We start from the raw sequence: 27,179 nt of genomic DNA on the forward strand, positions 1-27,179 counted from the left end.
TGTCATTTGAGAGCAACCCATCCTCTGACGACTTTGAGAGAATCCTAAGTGAGGAAAAACCCAGAGCCAAAGTGATTGAGCATCACTGAAAAGATTTATCTGTGCGATCCAACGCCTGTTGATGTTGCTTGAACTACGTCGGTATTTCCCCAAAGAGGAAGGGACGATGCAGCACAACTATTGTAGGTATTTCCCTCAGTTATGAAACCAAGGTATCAATCCAGTAGGAAAACCAAGCAACACTATGTAAACAGTACCTGCACACAAAGATCAAATACTTGCAACCCAACGCTTATGAGGGGTTGTCAATCCCTCTACGGGTAACGGCGCCAGAAATTGTCAAGTTGACGGGATAAAATTTGTGATAGATTGGATAAATAGATCTCAATAAAACGTGAAATAAAATAAGTAACAAAAAGTGCAGCAAGGTATTTTTGGGTTTTTGGAATAATAGATATGAAAATAAAAGTGAATAAAAATAGATCTCAAAGCAAATATGATAAAGAATAGACCCGGGGGCGTATATTTCACTAGTGACTTCTCTCAAGAAATAGCACACGGTGGGTAAATAAATTACTGTTGGGCAGTTGATAGAAAATCAAATAGTTATGATGATATCCAAGGCAATGATCAATATATAGGCATCACGTCCAAGATTAGTAGACCGACTCCTGCCTGCATCTACTACTATTACTCCACACATCGACCGCTATCCAACATGCATCTAGTGTATTAAGTTCATGGAGAGACAGAGTAATGCAATAAGAACGATGACATTATGTAGACAAGATCTATTCATGTAGGAATAGACCCCATCTTGTTATCCTTCATAGCAACGATATCTGCGTGTCTTGCTGCCCCTTCTGTCACTGGGAAAGAACATCGCACGATCGAACCCATCACAAAGCACCTTTTCCCATGGCAAGAAAAATTGATCTAGTCGGCCTAACGAAACCAAAGATTCGAAGAAGAAATACGAGGCTATAAATAATCATGAATATAAGAGATCAAAAGAAGACTCAAATAATATTCATGAATATAGATCTGATCATAAACTCAAAGTTCATCGGATCCTAACAATCACACCGCAAAAAAGAGTTACATCAAATGGATCTCCAAGAGACCATTGTATTGAGAATCAAAAGAGAGAGAGGAAGACATCTAGCTACTGCCTACGGACCCGTAGGTCTATGGTGAACTACTCACGCATCATCAGAGAGGCACCAATGAGGATGATGAACCCCTCCGTGATGGTGTTAGATTGGATCTCGTGGTTCTGGAACTTGCAGCGGCTGGAACTATGTTTCGTCGACTCCCCTAGGGTTTCTGGAATATTTGGGTATTCATAGGGCGAAGAGGCGGTGCGGGAGGCCACCGAGGGGGGCACAACCCACCAGGGCACGCCTGGAGGCCCTCGGGGCTCCCATCTGGTACTTCTTTGGCCCACTGGATGTTTTCTGGTCCAAAAAAATTCTCCAAAAAGTTTTGTTGCGTTTGGAGTACGTTTGGTACTGATATTCTGCGAAGTAAAAAACAAGCAAAAAACAGCAACTGGCACTGGGCACTATGTCAATAGGTTAGTCCCCAAAATGATATAAAGTTGCTATAAAATGATTGTAAAACATCCAAGAATGATAATATCACAGCATGGAACAATCAAAAATTATAGATACGTTCGAGACGTATCACCTATTACCTTTGAAGACTGTCATTCTTCCAGAGGGTTAGGCGTCACGTTCTGAGCACACCAAGAGTCATTATGGTGTGTCGGTGAACATGTCTGTGAAGGTTTTGGAAGTCTACCTTCAAGACTTACCGCGAGTGATCGGGCGAGGTCTAAGTGACCTTAGCTCAAGAGGAATACAGTAAGGACCGTGTGTCCTCTGAGTTCGTCTCAGCTGCCTCAACCATACGTACAGTTGATACAACAACTGGAACTGGTCTACCAAATCGTTGTGTCTTCTCCGAGCCAACCTGGTTTCAAATTCCTCACACATCTCTTTACTTTATTCCGCTGTTGAAGAATTTGTGATCTACTTTCTTAAGAACTTGAACTGAAGACTTTCATTCAGCTGTATTCTATTTCTTCGGGTCATCTTCTTCATGCTTGTATGACTATATGATTGCATGTTCTTCATATGTATGTATCTTGTATGAATGCTTTTCATTTCTGGGATGACTTAGTTCCCTCGCGTTTCTATTTCTTCACTCTAATCTTCGTCAAATTCATCAGAGTTTGACGAATTTCTAAAAATCTCCCATTCACCCCCTCTGGGAGTAAACCTGCGCTTTCAACATCGATTAAATTGCAATGTTTACATTTATGACTATGACTGTTCATGGTATAATTTCATATAGGCATTACGTAAGTGATATGTAGACCATTATCCAGTTGCATCTACAACTAATACTCTACCCCAAGACCGTTGTCCAACATGCTCTCGAAGTATTACGTTTATGACAAACAAAGCATTATAATAAGCATGATGACAAAATGTAGGCAATAAAACTATCATCCAAGTGTGATAAAGAAACCATCATTTTATTCTTAGTGATAACAATATAGTACATGTCTGTTCCCTTTCTGTCACCGGGATGAATCACCACAAGAATGTACCCACTACAATGCACAATTCCCTAAGAAGAACTACCCATCAAACTTGACCAAAGAAGACAAATAGACCGGAGAGCATACAAAGCTATTCAACTAAACAGTAAAGAAACTTCGAAAGATTCAATTTATTTAAATTAACAATCTGATCATAAAGTGAAAATTCATCATATCCCAACAAACACGCCACCGATTACATCATATGGATCCCGACCATGTGATGCAGCTCACGAGAACTTTGTATTGAATCACAGACAAAAGATACCATCTAGCAACTGCTATGGATAGCAAGGTTGATGAAGAAGCCTCCGGTGTGGATTCCCCCTTCGGCAGGGTGCCGAAACAGGCCTCCCCTCGGAGCAGAAATTTGCTGCGGCGAAAAAAATCATAGAAAATTGTAACGGGGGTTTCGCGAAATATCAGATTCAGAAATTCACTTTGGCTCCTAGGTGTATATGCACCCATTGTCTAAATACACATTTTAAAAAGTTAAAAAAATTTGAGAAAAAATCCTGCGTGTAAATCCGGACATTATATTTGTGTGCACCAAGTTTCGATGAAAAGGGACATTTTTTGTAGCTTGTGTAAAAAAGACAATTTTCGATGCTTGATTACATCTATTCACAAGGCATTTTTTTTATCTTTTTTATACATGCCACAAAAAATGTCCTTTTTTCACCGAAATTTTGTGTGTGAATATAGGATGTCCGGATGTACACGCGAGACTTTTTCTTGATTTTTTTAACATTTTGAAATGTGGTTTTTATACATATTTCATAATAGGTGTATTTACACCTAGGAGCCGATTGCGGAAGAATGGATGGAAGGTGGTGCACTGGGTGCCAAGTGGTCACCTGGTGCGGGTCACCCCCTGACCACGCCACCTAGCCACGTGGGGTCCCTAGCTCCCCCCTAAGGTCTCGGTACTGTTTGAAATCTTTGTGACGCAAAAAAATTGTATTAAATCCTCAAGGTTTTTTGACCTTCATATATATGAAATTTTTGTAATATCAAAAACATGCAGAAAACAAAAGTTGACTCTGAGCACTGGATTAATAGGTTAGTCCAGAAAAATAATATAAATTGATATTGAAATATTCAAAAGTGATATTATAATAGTATAAAACAATAAAAGAATTATAGATATGTTTGAGATGTATCAATGCCCCAAAGAACCAGCGCACGACGACAACAACCGTCGTCAATGAAAAGAAGCGTAAATCAGAAGTATTACATATGAACGCTGATGAAAGAAGACGAGATCCACGCAGATCCACCGAACACAAACATCAACGGAATCCCGCGAGATCCGTCAAAGACACGCCCCACACCACACGCCCTCTGACAACGCAGGACGCAACGTCGAATGGGGGTTAGGCGGGAAAAACTTTAATCCATCTTCAGAAAGTTGTCACTACCACACCGTCTTTCTAAGTCAGACACAAAACCTAAACAAACTTAAAAAAATAACAAAGCACGAACCCTCCCGCCGGCAAAGACCGGGAACCACCGCGTCTCCGGGACTGCAAGGCCACAAAAATCATCCTAAAAAAAGGCCACAAAAACAGCAAGAAGAGCAATTAAACAATACGGAATGACATTCAAGAGAAATTATGTACAACATAAAAGAGCATCCTCTAGCAAAAACGGGAATCAGATTGCACGTGTTTCTCTGAAGATAACGCCACACCGAAACGGAAAATATAAACGCGGGGCGACAAATCCGACATTCCGGCCAGGCTTTCACCCACCAAAATTTACTGCGCACGCGCCCCAACGCGCCTCCTCTCCTTAAAACCTCTGATCCGAGGCCATTTCCGTCCCCAGAAATTGCAACGGGCTAATCCGCCATTAACCCTAGGTGGAACGCCCCGAAAGAAACCGATGCTCGGTACCGTAGCGAGAGGGAGTGCAGCTTGCCCACTCATCCCTCGCACTCGCTCTGCGCCTTTTTATGGCTGCCTCTTTTGACCTTTTCCGTCTTTTTCCCTTTGATATATCCCGCATCACTAAAGCGCGCAGCAGGCAGGCAGGCAGCAGAACCGCCTTTGTTCGCTTTCGTCGTCCTCGCCGAAATTCCCATTGCGGCTACTGACATTTGTCCCCCCATCCCAGCGACCTCTCTTCTCTTGCATCCATCCATCCATCCCTCTCGGCGTCACTCAAGCTTTGGTTTAGGAGCAATCTATTCCGCCTTGGGCTCCTGGTATGCAATTGCTTGGCCTGTCACTCAAAGCTTGCTTTAGGAGCATCTTCAGTGACAGACTATTTCTTCAGTCTTGTTGTTGCGGAACTGATCCAGCGATTGATAGCTCAAAAATTTTGATGCTCATTTTGCAGATTGGTTTGGGAGCTTGAGAGGATTCCTTAATCTCTCTACTATCACTTTTCATCTTGCAATTGATTTCCAGTTTAGCATTTTTTCTGAGGAAATCTTGAGCATCTTTGCTGCCTTTCCCCTCCACCCCTGATTGGTTTGGAAGCGAAAAGATCCTTCATCCTGAGCAGAGGTTCGATTGAGAAATGGCAGAAGTGAAACCGGAAGAGATGGTCCACCATCCGCCCATGGATCAGCTGCAGGGGTTTGAGTACTGCATAGACTCAAATCCTTCCTGGGGTCTGTGCCATCTCATCTCTCAAATGTTGGCATGTTGGATCAATCGGTCTGTGTTTCTTACCCTGAATATTTGTGGGTCTCGCAGGAGAGGCAATTGGTTTGGGCTTTCAGCATTACATACTGTCCCTGGGAACTGCTGTGATGATCCCCACAATGTTGGTTCCTCTTATGGGTGGAAATGATGTGAGAACTTTCTCCCCTTTTTATGTTTGCTAATCAGCTAATTTGGTACAACATACTATTTTTTTACTGAAAATGTTGTTTGTTTGTGTGTTTACCAAAGCATGACAAGGCGAAAGTGGTTCAGACACTGCTATTTGTAACTGGGATAAAGACACTGCTCCAGACGCTATTTGGCACTCGCCTTCCCACTGTCATTGGCGGCTCATATGCGTATGTTGTTCCAGTCCTCTCCATAATCCATGATCGATCACTCGCACAAATAGCCGATGGCCATACCGTAAGTATTAAAATGTTCTTCTACATTTTCAGTCTTGTAACAAGAATCATGGCAACTCGAATACGCCATCTCACTGATGCAAACATCCATGTCATGCATTTCAGTTTCATGTCATGCATTTCAGTTTACATTTTGTTCTATCTGCAGAGGTTCCTACAGACAATGAGAGCGACACAGGGTGCGTTGATAGTGTCGTCAAGCATTCAGATAATTCTTGGCTATAGCCAGTTGTGGGCAATATGTTCGAGGTACAAGAAACTCCCACTTCTCATTTATCTTACGTGCTAGGTTTTTCAGTCCAATAGTTCAAACATTTATTTCTTGGCTTATGTCAGAATCTTAGTGTATAAAAAATCTTATACTGAACCTGACAGATTATTTGCTTGAACTTTAGCAATTAGCATGCCATGTTAACATGTGTTCATATACTGGACCAAATATGCAATTGTGGATATTTGTTGTTGCTTTTTTATTATATACTATTCTGGTCCCTGCCGCCCTCCGTTATCCGTCCACTTTATGTGCCCATCAGTTTGAATAGTGGGGATCACTTTAGGTAAAGCGTAATATGCCGATGTGTTAAACAAAGAGTGGGCAAAAATATCCAAAAGCTGTTGGAACATGGTAACTACCTTCGCATCGAAGACAAGAATAAGAACATTAACAGTATGATATGCTTGTTGCAGGTTCTTTAGCCCACTTGGGATGGTTCCAGTGGTTTCATTGGTGGGGCTTGGCCTTTTCGAGAGAGGATTCCCGGTGGTAAAAGCTCTAGTGGCCTTACTTTTGTTCTGTTTAGCTCTACTCACTTTGATGTTTAGAACTCATCACACTGAAGAATGGGACCCCAGCTACTTATATTTTACTCCCTCCGTTCACAAATATAAGATGATCTAACTTTCTTGTAAATCAGATGTTATAGACATATCCAAAACATCTTATATTTGTGAACGGAGGAAGTACCATTTTAAACGTTTTCTGGGTTGCATGGCCTACCTTGCTAGTTTGATAATGCAGTTATGTATTGTTTACTTGTATACCAAAGTTTATTTGGAGCATGGATCTCTTATTGATTGGCACTTTAGCAACACGAGCCAATAGATAATATTTATTGTTACATATGGTACGTAAGATGAATGAGAAGTGGGAGTTTCTAAAATGTTCCTGGACCAATCTTCAATGTCACTGAAAATATGTTTATTTTCTTAGTTTACCTCTACATTTAGAAAGTTAATAATTGTTCATATTTACCCAGGCAAGATCTCCATACTCTGTTAGCTTGCCTTTTCTTTTCTCCGAAAAACATTTAGCACCATGAGATTTATGCTGTCCTATACTGAGTTAATTTAGGAAGGATATTTTGTCAGGTTGCAAGCTGTGTGGAGATTGGCCTTCCGATGCTTATCATATTTGTTGTGCTTTCCCAATATCTCAAGCATGTACATGTTCGGCATGTTCCGATTTTGGAGAGGTTCTCACTGCTGGTGTGCATTGCTCTTCTCTGGGTCTATGCCCACATTCTAACAGCAAGTGGTGCATACCATCACACTGCACTACACACCCAGATCAGTTGCAGGACAGACCGTTCTAACCTCATCTCTTCGGCATTATGGTTTGTAAATAAACCGGCTTCCACACCACTTATTCATTTCCACATCCATATGACATATCTCAGTTCATTTTTTTTACTCTCATAAGGATAAGCATTCCATACCCCTTGCAATGGGGAGCACCAACATTCAATGCAGACCATGCATTCGGCATGATGGCCGCAGTGATGGTGTCGCTAATAGAGGTATCATGTTACTTGTCAAATACATGATTTCTCGAAGTTTTTCTCAATATTTTTATATCCACCTGATTTGGTTGAAACCATTTGAGTTCTTCAGTCAACTGGCGCATTCAAGGCTGCTGCCCGGTTGGCAAGTGCAACACCCCCACCAGCATATGTCCTCAGTAGAGGCATCGGGTGGCAGGTTAGTAGTTGCATTATCTTAGCCTCTTGTGGAGTTCTGTCAATATGTTAAGTCTAGTAGTTATAATTTTAATGATTTGTTTTTACGGCTGTACAACTACTCCGTAATCACTGCTGAACTTTTCTGAAAGGAAATGAAACATGTGCATTCAGGGAATAGGTACCCTACTGGATGGGCTATTTGGCACTGCGACTGGCTCTACCGTTTCTGTGTGAGTGCATCTGAGCTTTCACTCTAAGATTGTTCTGTTGTGGCATGACTAATACCATTCAGAATATTTGGATGCAATGCAGTGAGAATGTTGGTCTTCTTGGATCTACAAGGATTGGCAGCAGGAGAGTGATACAGATTTCTGCTGGTTTCATGATCTTCTTCTCCATACTAGGTAATTAAGGTTTCTCTTTAGCCACGAGCACGCATTTACATTGGATTTTTCAGGGTTCTGAACATGTCGATGTTGTAGGAAAATTCGGAGCACTTTTTGCTTCCATTCCATTCACAATATTCGCTGCCATATACTGTGTTATGTTTGGCATTATTGGTAAGTATCCTAGCAGGAAAAGTGGAAGATGTTTTTCTTTGTAGTTTCCTGAGTTCTCTAGCTAGATTTGGATTGCACAAATAATTTTGCTCGTTTGTTGTGTCTCCAGCGGCAGTGGGGCTGTCCTTCCTGCAGTTCACCAACATGAATTCTATGCGCAACCTCTTCATTGTTGGTTTTTCACTCTTTCTTGGCTTGTCGATACCAGAGTACTTTTCTCGGTATATGACAGGTGCTCAAAATGGCCCGGCGCACACGAAGGCTGGATGGGTTCGTAACATCACTATCCCTCACACCCTTAATTTGTACTAGTATGGACTCCCACGAGTCCACTGTCTCGAGATTTGAATTCGAAATGACATCTGCGAAAATGTCCAATCAATCTAGCACAAAATAATGACAAACTTTACTGATAGTAAAATGTTGTGGCATGCTGATGGTAAAATGTTAGGAAGTTAATATGCAGTCTGAAGTATGAACTCATACACTAATTTAGCACAGAAAAGACAATGCACAGCTTGTACACCACATTGCAGAAAGTTCATGTTCAAATCTACTCATACATCAATAGTGGCTTGTCAATGTTGTCAAAATGTCTGTCATCTCCATGCAAGAGTCCTATATTTGCATCATTTTGAAGTTGAGTTTGAATTGTATCATCCCTGACCGTCGATGCAGTTCAATGACTACATCAACACCATCTTCGCGTCCCCGCCGACTGTCGCTCTCATCATTGCTGTAGTCCTTGACAACACGCTAGATGTCAGAGACGCGGCGAAGGACAGGGGGATGCAATGGTGGGAGCGGTTCCGGACATTCCGAGGGGACAGCAGGAACGAAGAGTTTTACACCCTGCCCTTCAACCTCAACAGGTTCTTCCCACCATCTTGAGCAGAAGCTTCCAAAGTCCGGGTACTGCAAGCAGAGTGCCAAATGAAGAAACCTTTGCATCGCAATACGGCATGCTTCTGAATTCTGATAGAGTGGAAGAGGAGAAGAAAAGTAGAGATGATAAGACCCGCATGCCGTTTTGCTAGCAAAGGATGGAGGAATTTCCCTTCAAGCTGTCCGATTGTACATAGATATTTGTATTTGTAGACAATTAATGAATTAATGGTAGTTTTTGCTGTGTGCGCTGTGCAATGTAAGATCTCATGAAACATTTGCGCCACAAATGAAGCACATTGTTAGCAGTAGTTGAACCCACCGTAGAAAAGGGTATTCCAAACAAGCAAAAATTATAGCATTGCACCAAGTGAAATGTGCCATTAATCCTTGTCGGCACTCGGCGCACAACCGCAATATGCTGCTCAGATCATGTCCGCGCTGTTGCAATAAGACCCTTGTAAGAACCCTTGTAAGAGTTAGTCGGTTTACAAGCGGTCAAGGTAGGTTGATGTGGCACCCACATGGTCAGGTTTTCCCTCATGAATCGGTTATGGCCTTATTTGATCAAATAAACGAGTTTATGACCTAACTTTGACCACTTACCAAAGTGTGCAATCAAATTGAGTTTTTTTTATAAAAAAATTGTGCAATCGGATTGAGTTAATGGACCAATGACTCATTTCACTTCATTGCTCCTGAGACCTCCCCACATCAGTTGTATACATCATGTGCACTTTTGATGAAGAAACAACAACACAAATAAAAGTGTACGCCCCGTCGCCGGATCCAACCACCATAGGTCATGTCTTGGGTTTTCATCCGGATAGTATGTTTGATCAGACTTCAAAACAATATCTTCAACAAGGACACGACAAGTAAAAACCATCATTGCCAAGCGCAACCATCGAAGGTCGTACCTAGAGTTTTCACACTAGAGCTCGATACGCGGTGCTCAGAAGATCTCCACGAAGCCGAAGCCATCACCCCCTTTTGCAGAAGAAGGCGTCACGGAAGGGCTCCAACACACCAAACGGGAAATTGAAATCCAAACCTTTCCATGGCAATTCGTTACGGAGGAAGCCGCTCATGTGCATATCCTTAACACGGTCACGCGGATATCACCATGCGGTCAAATCTATGTACACGAGCGCAAGACTATCGGGGAACACGGAGAGCCGAACGTCTTTTTTTTTTGCGAGTACGGAGAGCCGAACGTCGCCGGAATTAGAGGCCTATTTTGGAACATTAGAGGCCTGAATGGGTCCATCAAATGTAATAAATTGAAAGAGCTCATTATAGCTCATAAGCCTGATTTTATTAGTATTTCTGAGTCTAAGAAAGAAGACTTTACCCCTCTTCAATTAGAAGCTTTTGACATTAGATCCTGTTATGCTTGGAAATGGCTTCCTGCTAATAACACTGCTGGAGGCATCCTAGTAGGAATTAGGGGAGATCTCTTTGACATCGTTTGCTGTGATATACACACTTACAGTGTTTCTTGCTTACTCCAAAACAAGCAAGATGGGTCTTCCTGGAGACTGATCTCCATTTATGGTCCTGCTTATGAACAGTACAAACTAGATTTCATTAATGAATTGCACAACTTGCTTACTGGGTGGACTGGTCCAACTCTGGTAGGTGGGGATTTTAATTTGATTAGGGAGGCCAGTGAGAAAAACACTGGTCTGATTAACCAGCACTGGGCAGACTTGTTCAATGACTGGATTAATAGATTTGGTCTTCTTGAGCTGAAGATTAATGGCAGGAAATACACCTGGGGCAATAACCAAGACTCTTTGGTTATGGCCACTATAGATAGGGTTTTCATGTCCACTAATTGGGCAACATCTTTCCCTAATGTTCAGCTCAGAGCTCTTCCTAGGGTTGGAAGTGATCACACCCCTCTGGTATTGAACACTTGTGCTTTCTCCCCCCCCCCTAAAGAGAAAGATTTTAGATTTGAGAAATGGTTTCTTGAAGTAGATGACTTTAGGGAAGTAGTTCATAAAGCCTCGAGCACTAAATGTTGCTTTACCAAAGCTATTGATATTTGGCAGTTTAATATTAGAAATACCAGGAAAGCTATTAAAGGCTGGTGTGCTAATTTTGAGGCAGAGCAAAAAAAAGGCAAAAACATGCCTTGGTGGCTAAATATAACTGCCTTGATATTATTGCTGAGTCTCAACCTCTCTCACCTAACTCTAAGATGAGGATTAAAAACATTGCAGGTGAGCTGAATGATATCTGGAAAAGAGAAGAGATAAAAGCTAGACAGAGGTCCAGGGAGAGGGAGATCCTGGAAGGTGATCTCAACACTGGCTACTTTAAAGCTGTGGCAAGCCTAAAAAGGAGGAAGAAACAGATCCTGATGCTGGAAAATGATGAAGGTATTGTCACTGACCCAGAAGGTATTATGAATACTGCTGTTAATTACTATAAAAAGGTATTTGGCTTTGTAGATAAAATAGATATCACTCTGAAAGATGACTTTTGGAGTGAGGATGAATTAGTCTCAGAAGCTCATAACAATATTTTAGACACTGCTTTTACTGAGAAGGAAATTAAGGCTGTTGTTTTCAGCTCATATGCTGAAGGAGCACCTGGCCCAGATGGGTTCCCTTTTTTATTTTATCAGCAATTCTGGGACCTTATTAAAGGCAACCCATTTGCTTTATTCCAGGATTGGGAGAAAGGGGAATTAGACCTGTATAGGCTTAATTTCTCCCTCCTAACCCTGGTTCCTAAAGAGGCTGAGGCAGTTAGAATGGAGAAATTTAGGCCTCTTGCCATGATTAATTGTAGTTTTAAAATCTTTGCAAAGTGTGCCACAACCAAATTTGGCCCCATTTGCAATGATCTAATAGCTCCTAACCAGACAACCTTTATTAAAGGGCGTTTCATTGCTGAAAGTATTATTGCTGCACATGAAATTATCCATTCTGTGCACTCTAACAAGCAGTCTGGCTTCGTTTTTAAGTTAGACTATGAGAAAGCTTATGACATGATTAATAGAGAATTCCTTATGGATATGATGAAGAGGAGGGGTTTTAGCCATAAGTGGATGGATAAAGTGGAATCTCTCATTTTCAAAGGCTCTGTTGGTGTCAGGGTGAATGACAGCAACAGTGAGTTCTTTGTCCCTGGCAAAGGTGCCAGACAAGGAGATCCCTTTTCCCCTCTCCTTTTCAATCTAGTTGTTGATGTCTTTACTAGGATTTTAATTAAAGCCTCTACCAATAACAAAGTTGAAGGCCTTTTCCCTGTCACAAATCCTGCGAGCATCATTAGCATGCAATATGCAGACGACACTTTGCTCTTTTTGGGCAAAAACCTTTCTTTTGCTAAAAACCTTAAGTGGTTACTGTCATGTTTTGAACAGTTATCAGGGATGAGGATCAATTTTCACAAGTGTGATCTAGTCCCTATTAACATTGACCGTGAGGAAGCAAATTTATTTGCTCAGGTCCTGGGGTGTAAGCTTGGAGATTTTCCTATCAAATATTTAGGAGCCCCTCTTCACTATAATAAGCTTAGGAAAGAGGATTTACAACCCACTGTAGATAAAATTATTAAGAAAGAAGCCGGTTGGAGAGGGAGATTACTTTCCTCTGGTAAACGACTTACCCTTGTCCAGTCTTGTCTTTCTAGAATCCCCTGCTATCTTATGGGAATTATTAAATTCCCTAAGTGGGCTACTAACATGATCAACTCTCAACTTGCTCACTACTTTTGGGATGATTATGAAGGCCATCATAAATACCACCTAGGTGCTTGGGGTAATATTGCCTTGAAAAAACAGTATGGTGGTTTGGGCATCCTGACATTGCTGATATGAATCTCAGCCTGCTAGCTTCGTGGGCTAAGAGATATTTCAACGATGATGGTAAAATTTGAAAACAAATCATTGACGCCAAATATAAAACTTGCAAACTTAACATTTTTGCTTGCCCTGATATTGGAGCTTCCCCCCTTGGAAAGGCATTCTTTGGGCTATTAAAGCTGCAAAAATTGGCTTTTCCTAGAAGGTGGGTAATGGCAAGAGTGTTAGGTTTTGGGAAGATAGGTGGACTGGCAATGCTACACTTGCAACTAGTTGTTGGGAGTTGTATAATATTGCCAATACTACCAATGTCTCCATCAGTGAGGTGTGGGATGGCGTGACTCTGAAAATTAACTTTAGGAGATGTTTTTCGCCGGACATGCTTACTGCTTGGAATGAGCTTTTTTGTGTAGTCAAGGATCTGAGCTTAAATGATTGTGAGGACACTATTATTTGGGATCTGGAGCCTAAGGGTATATACACTGTTAAATCTTATTATAATTTGGTGAATTTTAGAGGAGTGGTTACAGACAACATTATTTTGATCTGAAAAGCTAATGTTCCTCAGAGGATCCAGATCTTTCTCTGGTTGCTTGTGAGGAACAAGCTACTCACCAGAGACAATCTTCTGAAGAGGCAGCATGTAGCTGATCCTACCTGCCTATTCTGTAATGAAGCAGAATCGGTTAATCATCTTTTTTTGATTGCGTTGTTGCGAGAGAACTCTGGAGAGAGATCTTTAGCCCCATGGGATGCAACGTTGAGCTTAACTCGCATGGGCTCCTTGAGTGGTGGGCTAGAAATGACAACAAAACTGCAGATATTATGCTTCATGCAGCTGCATTATGGGCTCTCTGGAGGTATCGCAACGATATTTATTTTAATGTTGTGCCTTGGCTTGGTATGCAGGTTATGTGGCAAAAGACAGCTTCCTTTTTAACCTCGTGGGAGATCAAGTGTGCGGATACAGTCCAGAGGAAATGTCGTCTCCTGGTACAAAGGATGGAGCATTTGACGCGAGCACCGCCTCTTCTCCTTTGGCCAGACCCTGGCTAGGACTGAACCAGTGCGGTGGAAGGACTCCTTGCTTCGGGGGTGGCTTTTCGCTCTGCAGACATGGGCGTGATCCTTAAACTCTGAAATATGTTTGCTGGTTGTAGCTTGTACTGGGTGTGGTCTTTCCGCTCTTTGTCTCTTTTGCTCTTTAAGGGAGCGTAGACTGTGTGGTGTTTTCATTTTGCTAAGGCAGCGTCTCTGCTGTTGTCCCCGCGCGCCTTGTAGCTCCAAAACAAGTTTCGTTGCATGCAATGAAACCGGGGCGTTTGAGCCCTTTTCTTTAAAAAAAAACGTCGCCGGAAACTACCGAGGCCGGCGGCGGCAAAGCACCAAGCCATGGCGACAATTCCATGGACGCCACAAGCCGTAGCGCACCACCCAATCAACACCTGCACATATTCGTGTCGTTGTTGTCGTCGCTTCGCCGCTACCACCGTCCACCGGATCTCGAGCCACCGCCGTCAAATCTAAATGATGAAGGCCCGTCATCACACATGGCTGGCCACACAGCAGAGCGGCACGACGACCGCCTAGGGAACCCGGCCGGGGCCGCCATCCCGGCGACCAAAACTCCATCAGCCGCGCGTCGCAGTTCTCGAGGGCTCCCTGCGCTAGAGAACGCCACGTGAGGAAAAAAGATAAATACGGTGCAGATAAGTAGCTTAGCCTATAAAATCATTCACATACCGACCTTAGCTCAGTTGGTAGAGCGGAGGACTGTAGTCTGTTGCAGCTAAATCCTTAGGTCACTGGTTCGAATCCGGTAGGTCGGATCATCCTTTTTTTTTCTTTACATACTTTTTGCTTTTAGGTACAAGTGTCAACACATTCTCAGCGATTGCCGTCAAAAAATAATCTCGATGTTATTTTCTTTCAAATATGTTGTTTCATGTACAACCCCATTGCTACAAGGAATATAATCTGTCAACTCTGCCACCAGACTACCCATGTATTTTGCCTGGTGCTTCAAAGGCATCGCCTAGTCAAGGCTAAGAATGGGACTACAAAACTATACTAATCAAAATCATACATGTAGTAGTCCAAAAGGAGACGGCCATTTTTAGCAGCTTGTTCAGCACCTGAGGTGCTACTTAATGTTGAAGAAGGGCATCCCGCCGTGGGACTGTCCTGTGCAATCACAAACGAGAGAAGGGATTGAGAATCTACATTGGCGATGAACACAAGTTGCAAGATAACAACATGTAACTAACTGAAGTACATAGATTTCTTATTTTGAGAAGGGCTATTAAAGAACATAGAATTCAAAATCACCAGTCTTGCGAAATCACACCCCTCGGCTGCAATAGGCACTTATCGGGTTCCCGTACTATATAGATCTGATCTCCCACACTGTGTTCTCCGTATGCATCCTGGTTCCGGTGCCATGTCCACAAGGCATATGTCGAATTCACAACCTGCATGATCTCAGATGTGAGGACTGATACAAGAACATACACATGACACGTTTCCTTCTGTGTCGCACACATCTAGTGAAGAATTGATAATGATGTGGAGGAGAAGGTGAAGTGATTTAATTACCTCTAAAATACCGTGGCCGAAACTGCTTTCCCTGAATGCGCTCCATTCCGGCTGTCGTTCCCAGCAAAATTTCCCCTTGGCAGGACCAGAAGTGAAGTTCAAATGGCAGACTCCACCAAATTCAGGTTGGTTGTCACCTGGTGAGGGGCACTTTCCAGGGTCATCTGCATGATCAATGTCGATTTCCTCAATGTTACCGCCATCCCCGATCGTAATGTAAACCGGCCCGCACGGGTCCAACGTGTAGTTGAACACCCGGTTCATCCTTTCGTATGCGTGTACCTTGGCAATCAAATGTCGAATCAAACAAACCAGACTTGCTTCGTGAAAAAGGTAAGAGACTTGAATCAAATTAATAGCAGGAACCGAGGGGAGTACAATTGATTAATCCAGATGGAGGAAAAGAAAGCAAAGAAATTGAATGAATGCAGCCTGAATCAAAGCATTTACCAAACAACGTGTGTGCTTACATGGCCTGAGAAGACAATGTCGACCCCATGTTGGTAGAGGAGTCCTTCCATCTCTTGCCTCATACACTCAAATTCCTGGTAGTGCGAGGAATAGCTGTTATACCACGGCGTGTGCCAGGAAGCGACAACCCATGGTGTGGCTCGTCGATCAACTTTCTGCAGATCCTTCTCTAACCACGAGTACTGAGCTCCTATGCACAACGAAGCAACTACCTAATGTTAATTACTATACTATCAGCATCAGCATGTACTTGTAAATACAGTTGGTTGGCAAAATCTTACAACTTATCAAGAGGGCAGGCCATCATCTAGAATGCCAATGAAACGTTGGCAAGTCGGTTCATATATTACCTGTGCGATTGTAGTCTACGTAGGCACCAAGCATGATGAAGTGAATACCACCCGCGTTAAATGAGTAGAAGAACTTGGTGTTGGAACCAGACTCCTCCGACGGCACAGCGAAGCGCGCCAAGTAGGAGGCAAAGGTCACGGCTCCGCCGTGCCCCTGCGGCTCGATCTCGTGGTTCCCTTCGGTCACCATCATTGTCACCCTCGATGCAAGCGGCTCCATGAATCTATATTAATCCATACACATTCACAAATGTGATCACGAGAGACATGATATGCCGGGGAGTCCCCCTTTTTGAAAAAAAAAAAAAAAACGAGAGACATGATATATGTTGGGGCTATGACGCTGCAGGTCTACTCTATCTCAGTCTTTACATGCCACATCATTGACCCTTGGTGGAGTGCACAGCTAGTGACAATAAAACTCCAATTTCCTAAGTACTTGCATGCTTCCAAGAACATCACGCATGCGGTAGAATTGAGTTGACAATATTAAATCTTAATATGATACTTGTACTCTGATCACCAGTTCACCGCACCACCACAAATCCACAGCAAGAATTTGACAATTGCGATTCATCAAAGGAATATACTGGTACTCACTACTCAGATTACCTTCCCCAGCCGTCCCATCGTGGCTGGTAGGACTCCCGAATCGGGGCATCAGGGAAGGAACAGGAGAAGCAGGGGACACCTCTGCCGCCGGTGGTGCGGTACTGGTTAGCGTACGTCATGTCGCCGACCATCAAGATCATGGACGGGTCGTTCCTGGCGAGGTGGTCGACGGTGGAGGTGGAGTTGCCGGTGAGCCCAAGGTCCCCGACCACCGCGACGCGGCGAGGGTAAGCGTCCGGCGCCGGCGCGGGCAGCGTCACGAAAGAGCGCTCGTCGCTGAGGCCGCCCTTGAGGGAGCTGTCGCCACAACGGTAGTAGTAGCGGGTGGACGGCCTCAGGCCCACGAGCCGGACGTGGTGGATGACGCCGGAGGTGTAGTTGAGGAGGCCCGGGTACGGGTAGAGCTGGCTGTACACCTCCGCCGAGCCCCTCGCCACGTGCGGGTGGCCGACGGTGTCGGCGGAGGCGGGGCGCTCGCCGTACCAGACCTCGCTGCGGACGGCGGTGGGGTCGAGAGGGGTGAGGTGGGAGCCGACCTGGGCTCGGCCCGTGACCCAGGAGACCCAGAGCGAGGAGGGGTCGGCCGAGGCGGCGAGCGCGATCTGCTCTGGGGACGGCGGGCGCGCGCGCGGGGCCAGGCGGGGGTCGGAGAGCGGGACGTCCTCGCTGCCCTGCCGCAGCGAACGGTCGAACGCGCGGGTGGCCGGCGTGAACGGGCCGTCCAGCGTCGTCGGAATGCCGCCGCCGTCCACGAGTAGGAACGCGATTGGGAGGTACGGTAACAGTAGCAGGAGAGTGCGGCAATGGAGGTGGCGGCTGTGGAGGGTACCGGCGATGGTGCTGGTGGCCATGGCGCCCATGACAGACAGTGCGTCCTATTCGGCCACCTACGGACTGTACTAGAATCGGAGGACCTACTGGATCGGATAATTCGCTGGATATTCCTTGCATACTTTGCCTTTTTTTTCCTATTCATTTAGCGCAACCGAAATGCTAATGATTGTGATATCAGATTTTTGGCGTTTTCATCAAGGGAACGCGCTCGGTCACTTTGGATTTTGCGCGCGAATCTTAAAGTGTTAGCTTCCCTCTGAGCTACATACCGAGCCGCTTCGTTTGCTCTCTGGAAACCGCTCCAGAGAGGTGATCGGAGGCGATCTCTGCCTTCCCTCTCGACAGCTGTGGGTCCTCGTCCTCTCAGTCTGTCCCTTCAGCGGTGGGAGCGTACAATAATCTTTTTTTGAAAGATCCAGCTTGGCTGGCTTCAAAGCTCCTTTGATTCAAAGGAATTGTATGAGAATTTTGGAGGATTTGAACCCTTAAATTTTTTTCCTGTGATGCTCGTTTGATTCGTAGGATTGACATCCTAAGGAATTTTTTCATAGGATCCATTTGTACTACATTTTGGAGGAAAATTTCAATCCACTCAAATCTCTTTGTAGAATTCCTTTGTTTTTCCTGCGCTATGAAACATTCTTTCAAATCCTATAGCCTACTATGGGACATGACATCCTATTCCTGCATTTTTCCTATTCCTTCATTTTGACAATCCTGCGAATCAAAGAGGCCCTTAGAAGGAAGCATATGAGAAACAAAGTTTGATCAAGTGATCAGGATGAGAAAATAGAAAGGGACCACGGTAAAGGAACATGAGGGTCACCCTCGGCCCCCAGCTAGCTCTATGATTCTATCTCACGCCTCAATCCCCAAACGGGGGCTCAATAGCTCTTGCTCCGGCCAGCCGCCAATGCTCCATCATGCGTCGGATGACATCAATGACGTCCTTCAAGGTCGCGATCTTTTTTCTAAAAGAACAGTTGTTCCTTTCCATCCAAATCGCCCAGGTGGTAGCCATGATCATAGTCTTCACTCCCTTCCTGTCCTCTGCGCTTGTTGCTGCAACAATGGTCTTGACTGCCGAAGGCGTGCAACGCCGATCGTGCAGAGGGGGGGCGAGTGATGTACACCCTTTCCATTCAGCCACTTTTGCCTAGACTGCTCGTGAGAATGTGCAGTTCCAGAAGAGGTGAGCGGAGGACTCCAGGTTTTTGAGGCAGAGCTGACAGAAGTATGGGTTTGGCCATCCACGACGCTGCAATTTGTCATTACACCACACTCTGTCCCAATGAATCAGCCAGGAGAAGATTTTAATCTTGCCAGGGGCCCAGACCTTCCAAATGGACGATTTCATTCCATTGTTGGGTAGGTGTTCGAACTGAGCATTGTAGGCTGAGCTCGTGGAGTAGGATACTTTGCCGTTCCCCGTCCAGATGATCGTGTCCACTTGCTGATCATTCACCAGTCCTCCATGCTCCCTGATCTTGCGCGCCAACATCACCACGTCTTGAACTATATCTTCATATCTCCCATTACCAAGGTTGCGGATCCAATTTTCATTTTGCAGAGCCTCAGCCACGGTTTTAAACTTGCCTCTAGATCGTCTGAACAGCATTGGGAAGGTTTGACAGAGCGGTTCTTCTCCCAACCAGCGGCATGTCCAAAATTTGGCCGTCTTTCCGTTTCCGATGGCAATCCTCGTGACTCGAGCGGAGAGGGCCCTGTCATTGCTGTCACACGGGATTGGGAAAGCTTTCCATGGCCTGGCAGGCTGCATCCATTCAAGCCAGAGCCATCGGAGGCGCAGTGCCCTGCCGAATAGTTGGAGGTCCTGTATGCCCAACCCGCCCTTTTGGGTGGGAGAGCAAACAGTTTTCCAGTTTATTTTGCACTTGCCGCCCGACAGCTCTTCATCTTGCGCCCAAAGGAAACGCCGTCTGGTCTTGTCAATATCCTTTAGAAGCTTCTTTGGTAGTAGCAGAACCGTCATCGCAAAGGTTGGGAGTGCTGACAGTACACTGCGAACGAGGATTCTTCGTCCAGCAAGGTTCATAAGCCTGCCCTTCCATCCCGCGAGGCGAGCCCTAATTCTATCAAGGAGGAACTGAAGGTGCACTAAGCGAATTCTACGAGTGGAGATCGGGAGGCCTAGGTATGTCATGGGAAGGTCCACTATGGAGCCACCAAAACTACGCAACACGTCGGTGATGTCTACATTGTTGCACCTAATCATGGCCACCGTAGATTTACTTTGGTTTAGTCTAAGGCCAGATGCGCCCCCGAACAGCTTAAGCAAATGCAGTAGTGAGTCGACCTCCTCTTTGATCGGGTTGGCGAAGATCACATCATCGTCAGCGTAGAGGCTAATCCTCATGCTGGTGCCTCTTCCTGGCAGAGCAGAGGTTGGAAATATGCTCTAGAGGCAATAATAAAATGGTTATTATTATATTTCCTTGTTCATGATAATTGTCTATTGTTCATGCTATAATTGTATTAACTGGAAACCGTAATACATGTGTGAATACATAGACCACAACATGTCCCTAGTAAGCCTCTAGTTGACTAGCTCGTTGATCAATAGATGGTTATGGTTTCCTGACCATGGACATTGGATGTCATTGATAACGGGATCACATCATTAGGAGAATGATGTGATAGACAAGACCCAATCCTAAGCATAGCACAAGATCGTGTAGTTCGTTTGCTAAGAGCTTTTCTAATGTCAAGTATCATTTCCTTAGACCATGAGATTGTGCAACTCCCGGATACCGTAGGAATGCTTTGGGTGTACCAAACGTCACAACGTAACTGGGTGGCTATAAAGGTGCACTACAGGTATCTCCGAAAGTGTCTGTTGGGTTGGCACGAATCGAGACTGGGATTTGTCACTCCGTATGACGGAGAGGTATCTCTGGGCCCACTCGGTAATGCATCATCATAATGAGCTCAATGTGACTAAGGAGTTAGCCACAGGATCATGCGTTACGGTACGAGTAAAGTGACTTGCCGGTAACGAGATTGAACAAGGTATTGGTATACCGACGATCGAATCTCGGGCAAGTAACGTACCGATTGACAAAGGGAATTGTATACGGGATTGATTGAATCCTCGACATCGTGGTTCATCCGATGAGATCATCGTGGAACATGTGGGAGCCAACATGGGTATCCAGATCCCGCTGTTGGCTATTGACCGGAGAGTCGTCTCGGTCATGTCTGCATGTCTCCCGAACCCGTAGGGTCTACACACTTAAGGTTCGGTGACGCTAGGGTTATAGAGATATTAGTATGCGGTAACCCGAAAGTTGTTTGGAGTCACGGATGAGATCCTGGACATCACGAGGAGTTCCGGAATGGTCCGGAGGTGAAGAATTGTATATAGGAAGTCCAGTTTTGGCCACCGGGAAAGTTTCGGGGGTCACCGGTATTGTACCGGGACCACCGGAAGGGTCCCGGGGGTCCACCGGGTGGGGCCACCTATCCCGGAGGGCCCCATGGGCTGAAGTGGGAGGGGAACCAGCCCCTGGTGGGCTGGTGCGCCCCCCTTGGGCCTCCCCCTGCGCCTAGGGTTGGAAACCCTAGGGGTGGGGGGCGCCCCACTTGGCTTGGGGGGCAAGCCACCCCCTTGGCCGCCGCCCCCCTTGGAGATTGGATCTCCTAGGGCCGGCGCCCCCCAGGGGCCCTATATAAAGAGGGGGGAGGGAGGGCAGCCGGACCCAAGCCCTGGCGCCTCCCTCTCCCTCCCGTGACACATCTCCCTCCTCCCGCAGCGCTTGGCGAAGCCCTGTTGGAATCCCGCTACTTCCACCACCACGCCGTCGTGCTGCTGGATCTCCATCAACCTCTCCTCCCCCCTTGCTGGATCAAGAAGGAGGAGACGTCGCTGCTCCATACGTGTGTTGAACGCGGAGGTGCCGTCCGTTCGGCGCTAGGATCATCGGTGATTTGGATCACGACGAGTACGACTCCATCAACCCCGTTCTCTTGAACGCTTCCGCTCGCGATCTACAAGGGTATGTAGATGCACTCCTTCCCTCTCGTTGCTAGTAAACTCCATAGATTGATCTGTTGGGGATCGTTGCAGAATTTTAAAATTTTGTACGCATCACCAAGATCCATCTATGGAGTATACTAGCAACGAGGGGAAAGGAGTGCATCTACATATCCTTGTAGATCGCGAGCAGCAGCGTTCAAGTGAACGGAGTTGATGGAGTCGTACTCGTCGTGATCCAAATCACCGATGACCGAGTGCCGAACGGACAGCACCTCCGCGTTCAACACACGTACGGAGCAGCGACGTCTCCTCCTTCTTGATCCAGCAAGGGGGAAGGAGATGTTGATGGAGATCCAACAGCACGACGGCGTGGTGGTGGAAGTAGCGGGGATCCCGGCAGGGCTTCGCCAAGCGCAAGCGGGAGGGAGAGGTGTTGCAGGGGAGAGGGAGGCGCCAGGGGCTGTGATATTGCTGCCCTCCCTCCCCCCCCAGCATTTATAGGGGTCCTAGGGGGGCGCCGGCCACCCTGGAGATCCCATCTGAGGGGGGGGCGGCGGCCAAGGGGGTGGCTTGCCCCCCAAGGCAAGTGGGGCGCCCCCCACCCCTAGGGTTTCCAACCCTAGGCGCAGGGGGAGGCCCAAGGGGGGCGCCCCAGCCCACTAAGGGCTGGTTCCCTTCCCACTTCAGCCCATGGGGCCCTCCGGGATAGGTGGCCCCACCCGGTGGACCCCCGGGACCCTTCCGGTGGTCCTGGTACAATACCGACAACCCCCGAAACTTTCCCGGTGGCCGAAACTGGACTTCCTATATATAATTCTTCACCTCCGGACCATTCCGGAACTCCTCGTGACGTACAGGATCTCATCCGGGACCCCGAACAACTTTCGGGTTTCCGCATACTAATATCTATACAACCCTAGCGTCATTGAACCTTAAGTGTGTAGACCCTACGGGTTCGGGAGACATGCAGACATGACCGAGACGCCTCTCCGGTCAATAATCAACAGCGGGATCTGGATACCCATGTTGGCTCCCACATGTTCCACGATGATCTCATCGGATGAACCACGATGTCGAGGATTCAATCAATCCCGTATACAATTCCCTTTATCAATCGGTACGTTACTTGCCCGAGATTCGATCGTCGGTATCCCAATACCTTGTTCAATCTCGTTACCGGCAAGTCACTTTACTCATACCGTAATGCATGATCCCGTGGCTAACTCCTTAGTCACATTGAGCTCATTATGATGATGCATTACCGAGTGGGCCCAGAGATACCTCTCCGTCATACGGAGTGACAAATCCCAGTCTCGATCCGTGCCAACTCAACAGACACTTTGGGAGATACCCGTAGTGTACCTTTATAGTCACCCAGTTACGTTGTGACGTTTGGCACACCCAAAGCACTCCTACGGTATCCGGGAGTTGCACGATCTCATGGTATAAGGAAATGATACTTGACATTGGAAAAGCTCTAGCAAACGAACTACACGATCTTTTGTGCTACGCTTAGGATTGGGTCTTGTCCATCACATCATTCTCCTAATGATGTGATCCCGTTATCAATGACATCCAATGTCCATAGTCAGGAAACCATGACTATCTGTTGATCAACGAGCTAGTCAACTAGAGGCTTACTAGGGACACGTTGTGGTCTATGTATTCACACATGTATTACGATTTCCGGATAACACAATTATAGCATGAACAATAGACAATTATCATGAACAAAGAAATATAATAATAACCATTTTGTTATTGCCTCTAGGGCATATTTCCAACATGATCTTGGTGATGCGTAGAAAATTTTGAATTATTGCTACGTTACCCAACAGTGGCATCATAAGCCTGGTCTATGCGTAGATTCTATGCACGAGTAGAACACAAACTTGTTGTGGGCGATGGTTTGTTCAATTTGCTTACCGTTACTAGTCTTATCTTGATTCGGCGGCATTGTGGGATGAAGCGGCCCGGACCGACCTTACACGTACACTTACGTGAGACAGGTTCCACCGACTGACATGCACTTGATGCATAAGGTGGCTAGCGGGTGTCTGTCTCTCCCACTTTAGTCGGATCGGATTTGATGAAGAGGGTCCTTATGAAGGGTAAATAGCAATTGGCATATCACCGTTGTGGCTTTTGCGTTGGTAAGAAACGTTCTTGCTAGAAACCCATAGCAGCCACGTAAAACATGCAACAACAATTAGAGGACGTCTAACTTGTTTTTGCAGGGTATGCTATGTGATGTGATATGGCCAAAAGGATGTGATGAATTATATATGTGATGTATGAGATTGATCATGTTCTTGTAATAGGAATCGCGACTTGCATGTCGATGAGTATGACAACCGGCAGGAGCCATATGAGTTGTCTTAATGTATTGTATGACCTGCGTGTCAATGAAAAACGCCATATAATTACTTTACTTTATTGCTAACCGTTAGCCATAGTAGTAGAAGTAATAGTTGGCGAGACAACTTCATGAAGACACGATGATGGAGATCATGATGATGGAGATCATGGTGTCATGCCGGTGACGAAGGTGATCATGCCGCGCCTCGAAGATGGAGATCAAAGGCACAAGATGATATTGGCCATATCATGTCACTTTATGATTTGCATGTGATGTTTGTCATGTTTACATCTTATTTGCTTAGAACGACGGTAGCATAAATAAGATGATCCCTCACTAAAATTTCAAGAGACGTGTTCCCCCTAACTGTGCACCGTTGCGAAGGTTCGTTGTTTCGAAGCACCACGTGATGATCGGGTGTGATAGATTCTAACGTTCGCATACAACGGGTGTAAGCCAGATTTACACATGCGAAACACTTAGGTTGACTTGACGAGCCTAGCATGTACAGACATGGCCTCGGAACACAAGAGACCGAAAGGTCGAACATGAGTCGTATAGTAGATACGATCAACATGGAGATGTTCACCGACGATGACTAGTCCGTCTCACGTGATGATCGGACACGGCCTAGTTGACTCGGATCATGTATCACATAGATGACTAGAGGGATGTCTATCTGAGTGGGAGTTCATTAAATAATTTGATTAGATGAACTTAATTATCATGAACATAGTCAAAAGGTCTTTGCAAAATATGTCGTAGCTTACGCTTTAGTTCTACTAAGATATGTTCCTAGAGAAAATTTAGTTGAAAGTTGACAGTAGCAATTATGCGGACTGGGTCCGTATACTGGGGATTGTCCTCATTGCTGCATAGAAGGCTTATGTCCTTAATGCACCGCTCGGTGTGTGAACCTCGAGCGTCGTCTGTAGATGTTGCGAACATCTGACATACACGTTTTGATGACTACGTGATAGTTCAGTGTGTGATGCTAACGATTTAGAATTGAGGCGCCAAAGACGTTTTTGAAACGTCGCAGAACATATGAGATGTTCCAAAGACTGAAATTGGGATTTCAGACTAGTGCCCACGTCAAGAGGTATGAGACCTCTGACAAGTTTCTTAAGCCTGCAAACTAAGGGAGAAAAGCTCAATCGTTGAGCATGTGCTCAGATTGTCTGAGTACTACAATCGCTTGAATCGAGTGAGAGTTAATCTTCCAGATGAGATAGTGATGGTTCTCCATAGTCACTGCCACCAAGCTACTGGAGCTTCGTGATGAACTATAACATATCAGGGATAGACATGATGATCCTTGAGCAACTCGCGATGTTTGACACCGCGAAAGTAGAAATCAAGTAGGAGCATCAATTGTTGATGGTTAGTAAAACCACTAGTTTCAAGAAGGGCAAGGGAAAGAAGGGATACTTCATGAAATGGCAAATCAGTTGCTGCTCTAGTGAAGAAACCCAATGTTTAACCCAAACCCGAGACTAAGTGCTTCTGTAATGAGGGGAACGGTCACTGAAGCAGAACTACCCTAGATATTTGGTAGATGAGAAGGTAGGCAAGGTCGACAGAAGTATATTGGATATACATTATATTAATGTGAACTTTACTAGTACTCCTAGTAGCACCAGGGTATTAGATACCGGTTCGGTTGCTAAGTGTTGGTAACTCGAAATAAAAGGCTATGGAATAAACGGAGACTAGCTAAAGGTGAGATGACGATATGTGTTGGAAGTGTTTCCAAGGTTGATGTGATCAAGCATCGCATGCTCCCTCTACCATCGAGATTGGTGTTAAACCTAAATAATTGTTAGTTGGTGTTTGCGTTGAGCATAGACATGATTGGATTATGTTTATCGCAAATACGGTTATTCATTTAAGGAGAATAATGGTTACTCTGTCTATTTGAATAATACCTTCAATGGTCTTGCACCTAAAATGAATGGTTTATTGAATCTCGATCGTAGTGATACACATGTTCGTGCCAAAAGATATAAAATAGTAATGATAGTACCACATATTTGTGGCACTGCCATTTGAGTCATATTGGTATAGAACGCATGAAGAAGCTCCATGTAGATGGATCTTTGGACTCACTCGTTTTTGAAAAGATTGAGACATGCGAACCATGTCTATTGGTATATATGCATGAAGAAACTCCATGCAGATGGATTGTTTGGACTCACTTGATTTTGAATCACTTGAGACATGCAACTCATACCACATGGGCAAGATGACTGAAAGGCCTCGTTTCAGTAAGATAGAACAAGAAAGCAACTTGTTGGAAGTAATACATTTTGATATGTGCAGTCCAATGAGTGCTGAGGCATGCAGTGGATATCGTTATGTTCTTACTTCACAGATGATTTGAGTAGATGCTGAGTGTATTTACTTGATGAAACACAAGTCTGAATTATTGAAAGGTTAAAGTGATTTCAGAGTGAAGTTGAAGATCGTCGTGACAATAGGATAAAATGTCTATGATATGATCATAGAGATGAATATCTGAGTTACGAGTTTGGCACAGAATTAAGACATTGTGGAAAGTGTTTCACAATTAATACCGCATGGAACACCATAGTGTGATGGTGTGTCCGAACATCATAACTGCACCCTATTGGATATGGTGCATACCATGATGTCTCTTATCGAATTACCACTATCGTTTATGGGTTAGGCATTAGAGACAACCGCATTCACTTTAAATAGGGCACCACGCAATTCCGTTTAGACGACACCGTATGAACTATGGTTTAGAGAAACCTAAGCTGTCGTTTCTTAAAAGTTTGGGGCTGCGACGCTTATGTGGAAAAGTTTCAGGCTGATAAGCTCGAACCCAAAGCGGATAAATGCATCTTCATAGAATACCCAAAACAGTTGGGTATACCTCCTATTTCAGATCTAGAAGCAAAAGTAATTGTTTCTAGAAATGGGTCCTTTCTCGAGGAAAAGTTTCTCTCGAAAGAATTGAGTGGGAGGATGGCAGGGACTTGACGAGGTTATTGAACCGTCACTTCAACTAGTGTGTAGCAGGGC

General features: G+C 45.1%; 2 protein-coding genes and 1 non-coding gene across 7 annotated transcripts; 2 read left to right on the forward strand and 1 right to left on the reverse strand.

Annotated features, from left to right (window-relative positions):
* Positions 1–4,470: 4,470 nt before the first annotated feature.
* On the forward strand, positions 4,471–9,365 carry LOC123121243 (nucleobase-ascorbate transporter 2). Its single transcript, XM_044541148.1, has 14 exons — positions 4,471–4,817; positions 4,952–5,228; positions 5,314–5,411; positions 5,512–5,688; positions 5,836–5,936; positions 6,375–6,450; positions 7,056–7,300; positions 7,387–7,483; positions 7,578–7,664; positions 7,817–7,875; positions 7,958–8,049; positions 8,128–8,205; positions 8,315–8,475; positions 8,884–9,365. The coding sequence occupies exons 2-14, from the start codon at positions 5,135–5,137 to the stop codon at positions 9,094–9,096; spliced, it is 1,578 nt and encodes a 525-aa protein (XP_044397083.1). The 5' UTR covers positions 4,471–4,817; positions 4,952–5,134; the 3' UTR covers positions 9,097–9,365.
* A 5,290-nt stretch (positions 9,366–14,655) lies between these two features.
* On the forward strand, positions 14,656–14,742 carry TRNAY-GUA (transfer RNA tyrosine (anticodon GUA)). Its single transcript is given in 2 exon segments — positions 14,656–14,692; positions 14,707–14,742. It is a non-coding gene; the product is annotated as a tRNA-Tyr (tRNA).
* Positions 14,743–14,807: 65 nt separating this feature from the next.
* On the reverse strand, positions 14,808–17,863 carry LOC123121246 (purple acid phosphatase 23). Of its 5 annotated transcripts, none has more exons than XM_044541156.1 (6): positions 16,942–17,863; positions 16,330–16,553; positions 15,979–16,169; positions 15,509–15,790; positions 15,261–15,384; positions 14,808–15,092 (listed from the first exon to the last, which is right to left on the reverse strand). In XM_044541156.1, the coding sequence occupies exons 1-6, from the start codon at positions 17,799–17,801 to the stop codon at positions 15,061–15,063; spliced, it is 1,713 nt and encodes a 570-aa protein (XP_044397091.1). In that variant the 5' UTR covers positions 17,802–17,863; the 3' UTR covers positions 14,808–15,060. The 5 variants fall into 5 exon arrangements, with proteins under 5 accessions (XP_044397091.1, XP_044397088.1, XP_044397086.1 ...); XM_044541153.1 differs by having other exon boundaries at positions 14,808–15,097; XM_044541151.1 differs by having other exon boundaries at positions 15,242–15,384.
* Between the last annotated feature and the right edge of the window lie 9,316 nt (positions 17,864–27,179).

Source organism: Triticum aestivum, chromosome 5D (assembly GCF_018294505.1).
Source record: "Triticum aestivum cultivar Chinese Spring chromosome 5D, IWGSC CS RefSeq v2.1, whole genome shotgun sequence".
Classification (NCBI taxonomy): Eukaryota; Viridiplantae; Streptophyta; class Magnoliopsida; order Poales; family Poaceae; genus Triticum; species Triticum aestivum.